Genomic DNA, 8,974 nt, shown 5'->3' with positions numbered 1-8,974 from the left:
CTACGGCTAGGCCAGTCCTGAGACCACAGATGCTTTCTGACTCCAGGTCTTAGTCTGGCCTTGAAGCCCTACCTGCCAGGGCTGATGGGTCAGAAAGAACCCAGGGTAATCTCCATCCAGGGAAGAGGGAGCATCAGCTATAAACAGTGAGTAATAAACAGACAAGAAAGAAATCTTTTTCACAAGAACCTCAGATTTCTACCGAATCCCAAACTCTCTTAACCTTGCCCCCTTTCCCCATCTGTAATGACATCCCCATCTCAGAAGCTACCCTGGGGGAAATGTTGAAGTCTCCTTCCCCAAGGTCTTAGGTTAGGAAGCCCCCTTCCATCTCTATTCCATTAGCCCAGGACTGGAAAATTCTCTCACCTGTCCCTTCTACCCCAATCTGGCTAAAGGACTGAACCAGGAGAAACCAGAAGCCCTTAGCACATTGGGATAGGAAAGCCCAGCTCTACTGGCTTTGGTATTAAGAGAATGGGGCATTAGACCTGTACCCCAGGCCCAAGGCCTCATAGCCTCCCACTCCAACTGCAAGTCTCCCCAAATCTGATGGATCAGGGAAAGCCATAGGATCTAAATTCTAGTGAGAGGGACCTTTGAGACTATCTGGTCTCAAGTCCTGAATTTTGCAGAAATGCAAATTGAGGCTCAACAGGATAAGTTGCCTCTATTGTTTCCCCCAGTCCAATTTAAAAGGATTCTTTGAACTTTTTCCTCTACCCCCTAAAAGAAATTTGGCCTAGAACCCGTGTTCTGAGTGTCCTAGCCTGTTCTTGGCCAGACACCAAGACTCAAGCCCAGCCCAGGGGTTGATGAGGACTTCGTAAATGTGTAATCATAAGAAGAGTATTAACAAGAATAAATAACACTATATAATTCTGTACCCCCAGTTAAAACCTCTTTGGGCCAGGTGGGAGAGAGAAGAAGCCAGAAGGGCAAAAACACCCTAAGGGACCAGCCCCAGCAACCACACTTAGAAACCATGAAACTAGGTGGATTTGATCAACACCTCTCCAGCCCCCTTTCAGTCCTCAAAGTTCTAGAGGAAAAGACAGACCTGCTGCCTCGGGCCATCCGGGAAAAAAGAAGAGGGTTAGACAGCATCAGGTCTAACCCTTCCCTGTCCGACCCATTTGGCCCATCACTCTCCACTCTTCATGCCTACACACACTTGGAATGGATTTTATGTTCCCATCCTTGGACTTTAAGAATATGAGAGGTTAGGGAAATGCCCTGCTCTGGACTAATCCCTCCATGCCAGAGATGGGTGAGATGAGGAAGGGGGGCCCAGCTCAACATTGAGGTGGTGCTGGGAAGAGAAGGGAAGGGGAAGGGGCCCTCCCTGGGATAGGAGGCAGGAATGTGCTTCGTTAAAGAGAGTTCCTACCCAGTATGCAATAGTTTGCTTAACATTACCCCCTGACTAGGGTCAGGGGTCAGGCCAGTGAGCCAGACCTGGAGCTGGGAGCCCCAGGACACAGAGCCAAACCCACATGCAGCTAGAAGTAGGGGAAAGGAAGGGAGGGGAGGAAGAGAGAAAGAAGGAAATACCCAATAGTTTGGCCCTTTCTCTTTTTCTCTCATCTATTTTTTGCTTTCCTAGAGTCCACATAAATGATTTTTTTTTTTGCATCTAGTTCACCTGTTTCAGGATGATGTTTTTATGTGTGTTTGTTAAAAAGTCGAACTGAGGTTCTCTGGCCTTAGAGACCTCAAAGAAGAGAGTAGACTGCCATCTGCCCAGAGGCAACAGGCTGGACTAGATGACCAATGGAGCCCAAGGGCATCAAATGGAGGGGGGGTTCTTCTCCTACCAGACTGTCCCAGGTCCCTGGGATATAGAGTCCATGGCTGGCATGGAATGCCTTGGCTACACCTTCAACCCTAGCTTCTCCCAATTCTGCCTTCCTTGACATCCTGGCTTAGCCCACTCAGTCCCATCTAGGGATTGACAAGACTTGTAGCAAACAGGCTGAGACCTTAGAAGATCTAGCAAGTTCAGCCCAGCTCCATCCATCCACTGCCGAGAGCAGGGTGGAGAGCTACCGTTCCCTTAGAGTCTCAGTTGCTTCCAAGTGATCTGTTGAGACACGTATCCCCAGGATCTGAAGGTGAGGGGATGGGCAGCAGCAGAGCCCCTTCCTGAAGCTATCCAAGTGCTCTGTTGTTGAGGAAAAGGATCTCTTTTTGGATACTAAAGGCATCCTCGAACCCTACAATGGAAGGTCTTTGAGATCATCTAGTCCCAACCCCTCATTTTTAAAAGAGGAAACAGATCCAAAGAAGGGAGGTGATTCATTAGGGTCACACAGAGCTACCAAGTGGCTAAGTCAGGACTGAGACCCTTGCCTCCTAGCTCCCAGGAGAGAGATCTTTTCCTTGTAGAAAGGAGGCACCATCTACATCCTGAGTCATCATGGGTCAGGCCTGACATCTGAAGAGCTGTGCCAACATTTCCTGGCCTCAGAGGAGGATGTATGTCTAGAAGGAGGTACTCAGTCGAGAGGAGGTGACGCCCCCGATGACCGATGGACAGAGTCTCCAGGCTGCCTTGATGTTCTGGGGCCTCTCCAGGATCCAGATGGCCTTAACCAATGACTGGCTCTACCATTCTCCTTGGAAACTCCCTGGGCTCCTGTCAAACTGGCTGCAGGCAGGGTATGCAGCCACTGGAGCCTAGTGCCACAAGAAAGACACTTGCTGGTAGATGGGCACTAGAGGGAAGGCAGGCCCCAGGCCTAGGATAGTGGAGACAGCTCCAGGCAACTAGCTCCCAGGAGAACACAAAAAACAGGGAGAGGTTGAACAATAGGCCCACTCCCAAATCTGGAGGGCCTGGAAGTGACCAAGTCAAAGGTAAAGCTAATTGCTCTGGTAGAGGAAAGGCCTCAGGGTGGGGAAGGGGGCCAAACAAGGGGTGGGGAGGAGCCCACGGAGTAGGTCTCCCCTCCTTGGGAGGGAGCCCTATCTGCTTCCATCTGAAGTGCCAGGAGTTCCAAATCCAGGCATAGTCCCTGGGCAACCCCTCCCCAAGTTCAGCCACTATGAGCGCTCCCCACAGGGCCCCACGGTGCTCTCCAGGGACAGCTGAGAAGACTGGCGGAGTAGCGGGCCAGTGGCGGGGTCCACCATGGATGATGTGGGGAAGAGCTTGTACCAGCCTACGGCCAGACTGGTCAAGTCCAGCTCCTCTAAAAGGACCCTTGCCACTCCCATGAAGTGCTTCCGTTCCATCCGTCCATAGTTGCCCCAGACAATCACCTGCAAGACAGAGACACAGACAGCGAGGTTGAGAATGATCATCCTTCGCATCTATCCATAACTATGTTGGAAAAGGAGTCCAGACATTCCTGATCCACTTCATCAGAGGTCCACAACAAGAGCTGAACTATCAAGAGCTAGGCCCCCCACCCAACACACACACACACACACACACACACACACACACACACACACACACAACNTCCAAGATACACACACACACACACACACACACACACACACACACACACACACACAAAACCCCTTCTTTTGATGGAGGGAAAAATGAAGTGACTCATCTAAGGTCATGCAGCTAGGAAATGGTAGAGCCAAGATTCCAACTAGTCTTCTGACTCCAAGTTCACTAGCCTTGGAGGAGCTCATTGACCAAGGTCAAACAGTGTGGAAGAAAAGGTAGAATCTGAGTCTAGGTATTCTAAGCAACTTCTTTGGCCTTCAGTTTCCTTATCTGTAAAATGTGCCTAATAATTGTATTGCCTCTTCCACAAGATTTTTTTGTGAGGAAAGTACTTTATAAGCTGCAAGATTCCTCCTAGTCCTGACATATTCTGAGATTCTAGGACTGGCTCTGGAAAGGTGAACTATTCTAGCTATTATTGGGCTGAGAGTTAGAAGACGTGGGTTCTAACTGAGTCCTGGCTCAGCTACAAACTGGGTATAAGATGCTGGGTATGTTGCTTCCTCTTCCTCCGCCTCAACTTCCTTCAGTATAAAAGAGGAAAAGCAGCTTCTAGTCAGTTAATTTCTCTTAGCCTGAGTTTTCTCTTATGTAAAATGTGGATAAAATCCTGGTCCTGTTGAGCTCAAAGGGTTGTTGTGAAGCTCAGACAAGAATAGCTGTTTCCATAGCATCTTAAGGTTTTCAGAATGCTTTACTCAAAGCAGCTCTCTGAGGTAGTGGCAGCACAAGAATTATCACAGAGGGGGACAGGGGCAGTGTGGCCAATTAGGAAGGGCCAGATTTGGAGTCAGTGGACCTGGGTTCAAACCTAATTATGACTGGCTTTACTACCTATGTGGCTTTAAGCAAGTAAGCAAGTCCCTTTCTTCTCCCTGTCTTAGTTTCCTCATCTGTAAAATGAGAGGGTTGATGAGATGATTTGTAAAATCTTCAGCTCTAAATCTATGATCCACTATTTTGGGGGTGTTGGATCAATTATTTCATTAATGTAGGGAACACCCTGGATGGAAATCCTCACTACCAACATGTATCTGCAGCTATGCTGTGATTTACAGCCTTGGAGGATTGCCTGGAGCACTAAGACCTTGAGTGATCCATTTTACAATTAAGGAAACTAAGGCTTAAGGAAGGAAAGGAACTTTTTCTCAAGTTCAGAGAATTAGTTAGAATGGAACCTGGGGGACAGTGAGGTAGTTCAGTGGATTGAGAGCCAGGCCTAGAGACCAGAGGTCCTGGGTTCAAATCTGACCTCAGATACTTACTTCCTAGCTGTGTGATCCTGGGCCAAGTCACTTAACCTCCCTTGTACAGCCCTTACTGTTCTTTTATCTTGAAACCAATACACAGTATTGATTCTAAAATGGACGGTAAGGGTTAAAAAAAATGGAATTTGGATTTGCCCAAGTCCTCAGTCCTCTTCTCCTTTCTAATGAATCCCTCTCCTTTCATATTTCATAATTAAATTCTTGCCTTGGAAGCCTATTGGGCACAGAGGAGCATCCCGAGCCTCTGGTCACCTATCTGCCCTCCTCCCCAGATCTGGGAATTTTGTGTCTTGGGAGGCATCCCATTCTTGAACAGAAAGCCCGGAGCCTTGTCTCAGGACCAGTGTCATTCTGCCACAAGGGGGCACAGGGCTCGTGTACTCCAATAGGAAAAGCTGGGGACAGAGCATCATAGCCATAGCTCTAGAATCAGAAATCACAGAATTGTGGGAGATCAAAGGGACCTTGGAATATACCTAATGTCCAGTGTGGAAGGGACTACCCAAGCTGGAAAATAACTTAGAAGAGAGATCATTGAATCTCATCCTCTTATTTTATAGATGAGGCTCCTGAGTCTTTAGACTGGGGATGTGTCTTTGCCAGAGTAACCCAGTAAATTAGTTGGTGGATTGAGCTTAGCTAGGTATCATTAAATAAATCATTCAAACTTTTGGAGTGAGATTACTTTCTTAATCTGTAACATGGGAATGATTACATACTGTTTTTGGCAATACCACAGATTTTTGTGAATGTAGAATAAAACTTAAAGGGCAACCCAGCTGTATGACTAGAGTTGGATTTGAACTCAAGCCTCCAGGCCTAGTGCTCTATCTGTTGTAACACGCAGTTGTCCCTAAAATGTCATTCACACAAGTGAAATAGAGATAGGGTCTGGCTCTGTGAATTCATAGGCACAGGGTACCCTGGAAAGGAAATTCTTACTACTTATGCAAGTCAGTACTTTCTCTGCAACTTATTGTCTTAGAAATGGACTGGAAAATGAGGGGATGCCCTTTAATTGGGGAATGGCTGAACAAATTGTGGTATATGCTGGTGATGGAATACTATTGTGCTAAAAGGAATAATAAACTGGGGGAATTCCATGTGAACTGGAGAGACCTCTGGGAATTGATGCAGAGTGAAAGGAGCAGAGCCAGAAGAACTCTGTACACAGAGACTGATACACTGTGGTAAAATCGGATGTAATGGACTTCTGTACTAGCAGCAATGCAATGACCCAGGACAGTTCTGAGGGACTCATGGTAAAGAACAATATCCACATCCAGAAGAAGAACTATAGGAATGGAAACACAGAAGAAAAACAACTGCTTGAACACATGGGTTGATGCAGACATAATTTGGGATGTAGACTGGAAACAAGCACACCAAAGCAACTATCAATAATATGTAAATAAGTCTTGATCAGTGACACATGTTAAAACCAGTGGAAATGCTCATTGGCTATGGAGGGTATGAAGGAGAAAGTAAGAACATGAATCATGTAACCATGGAAAATTTTTCTAAAAAAATAAAAAAATGTTTAAAATGGCCCAGAGCACTTCAGAGGTTCACTGACTTGCATATGGAGTCATATGGGGGATATGTCAAAGGTGAAACTTGAACCCAGGTCTTCCTGGCTTCAAGGCTTTCTCTTAGTCCACCATACCACATTGCCTCTCCACCACATGTGGTGGATTGTCATCCTCTTCCTCTTCTTCCTCCTCTTCATGCCCCTCATTTTCATCCTTTTCCTTCTCATCTTCATCCTCCTCTTCCCCCTCTCTTTCTCCTCTTTCTCCTCCTCCTCTTCATCCTTCTCCTCCTCCTCTTCCTCTTCCTCATCTTCATCATTTTCCTCCTCTTCCCCCTCCACTTAATCATCCTCTTCATTATCTTCTTCATCTTTCTCCTCTTCTCCCTCCCCCAATTATCATTCTCCTCTTTCTCATTTTCATTTTCCTCATCCTCATCCTCATCATTTTCTTTCTCCTCCTCATTATTGTTGTTTTCTAAGCCAATGGGATAGAGAGAGAGGATTTTCTGAAAAATACCAAAAAGTCTGGAGAGAATGGGGAGCTTAGTTGCTGATCTTGCATGCTCACTCAAATAATTTGGTGACAAATCTCCTGCAGTACCATAGGAACTCCATGATAGACTATTGGGAAGTCTAACAAATAGCCTAATGATCTACAGATGTCAGCCCAGGTAGACAAGGACACTCTTAAGAATGGAATGTACAAAAAATATTCCTAGCCGAGTTCTTTATGGTGGCAAAAAAATTGGAAAATGAGAGGGTGTCCATTGATTGGAGAATGGCTAAACAAATTGTGGTATGTGATGGTAATGGAATACTATTGTGCTATAAGGAATGATGAACTGGAGGGAAGAGGGATGGGAAAAATCATGAATCATGTGACCATGGAAAAATATTCTAAATAAATAAATAACTTTTTAAAAAAGAATGGGATGTACAAGCCACACACAATGAGAAAAAATTCTAATGAGGATGAAAAAAGGAGAGTTATAAAAAGAAACCCATTTATATGTCTAGGGAACTCAGCAACTGACAGATTAAAAAAAAACTCTTACCTTCTATCTTTGAATCAATACTAAGTATCAGTTCCAAGGCAAAACAGCTGTAAGGACTAGGGGGTTAAGGGACTTGCCCAGAGTCACACAGTTAGGAAGTATCTGAGGTCAAATTTGAACCGAGGACCTCCTGTCTCCAGGCCTGACTTTCAGCCCACCTAGCTGCCCTTCTGAATTGGATTTTTAAAGGACATCAAAAGAAGATGGACGCAAGGACAGGTAATAGAGGGCAAATGTAAAAGTGTGTAGAAATTCTGTTAAAAAAAAGTCTAGTCTAATGCACAGAATTAACTGAAGCAGGTAAAAAGTCTTCCAAAGAATTGCTGTTGTTGTTTTAATACTAGGTACAAAGACTTCTTAATAGGGTTCTATCAACAAAATGATAGAATCACTGAACAATGGATGATTGAGAGAATGCAAAGCCAGCTTCTTTTATTTTTCTTCTGATTTTTCTGCTAGGGGCAAGGATTTTTAGACAGGAAAGGACAGGGGGAAAATGTGATTAATGAGAAGATGATACCTCAGATAAGTCAGGAGATAGCAAGAGAGTATTTTGTGGCTCCTGAGAAGTACAAGTCACCAGACCTAGCTGGGGATCGAAAGAACAGGCAAAGTTAATTGCTGAGTCACTCAGTGAACTTTGAAAGTTTGTGGAGAACTGGGGAGACACTTCAAGACTGGAAAAGGGTAAATGTCCCAAATTTGGGGGGAAAAGGGGGAAAATAAAGGAACTTTCAAACTATAGGTTAGTGAGTTTGATTCCTGACAAAATTCTAGAATAATACACTAAATAATAATACAATCAATTTTAGTAATACACTAAAGGGATGGTTAGAAAATATCTAGAAAAGGAAGCTATGATCACAAAAAAAAAAAGCCAACATGACATCAAGAAGAGGTCATGTCAAAGTAGCCTTATGTTTTTTTTAACAGATTACTAGGTTGTTGGAATAGGGGAATGCTATAGACATAGCTGATCTAGATTTTACCAAAGCATTTGGCAACAATTTGTGCTATTCTTGCACACAAGATGTGGTCTAGATGATAATACAGTTCAATAGGTTCAGAACTCACTGAATGGCAGGAATCAAATAGTAGTCATAAGTGGTTCAATGACTCCTTGGAAGGTGGTTTCTCGATGAATGCAGAGGACCTATGCTTAGTTCTATGCTGCTGAATATTTTTATTAATGAAAAAGTTACAGATGCAAGGATGTATTTGGTAAATGTTTAACAGCTGGCTCTCTGGAGGGAAGAAATATATATATATATACATATATGTATATGTATATATATATATGACACACTTTTAAATTTAACATATATTATTATTAACATTTTCTCCATCACTTTATTAAGTCTAGACAGTCAAATCAAGCCCTGATTTATTGCGTTTGCTCATTTCCAAATTGTTAATGTTAAAAGTGAAAATTTAACAATTGGCTTTCAAAAGCTGGCTCCAACACATTTTGCAGGTGACTTAAAGCTAGGAAGAAGAACTAATAAATTCAGAGACATACTTTTTTCCCCCCAAAAAATCTCAATACGCTGAGCAATGGACCAAACTTAATAAGATGAAATATGAATGGGATGAATATAGTGTTTCATGTGAGTTTAAAATGTGAGATAAATAAAATAAAATGTGAGATAGTTGG

General features: G+C 44.0%; 1 protein-coding gene across 1 annotated transcript in view; it reads right to left on the bottom strand.

The window, feature by feature from the left end:
• Positions 1–3,045: 3,045 nt before the first annotated feature.
• RIMS4 (regulating synaptic membrane exocytosis 4) overlaps positions 3,046–8,974 on the bottom strand; it is a 63,158-nt gene continuing 57,229 nt past the window's right edge. Inside the window, exon 6 of the mRNA XM_044661078.1 lies at positions 3,046–3,264. Coding sequence (XP_044517013.1) covers positions 3,046–3,264 — 219 coding nt within the window. The remainder of the gene's footprint in view (positions 3,265–8,974) is intronic.

Source organism: Gracilinanus agilis, chromosome 2 (assembly GCF_016433145.1).
Source record: "Gracilinanus agilis isolate LMUSP501 chromosome 2, AgileGrace, whole genome shotgun sequence".
In the NCBI taxonomy this organism is placed as follows: Eukaryota; Metazoa; Chordata; class Mammalia; order Didelphimorphia; family Didelphidae; genus Gracilinanus; species Gracilinanus agilis.
Note: the sequence above shows the minus strand (reverse complement) of the source record. Positions and strands in the feature narration are given on the sequence as shown.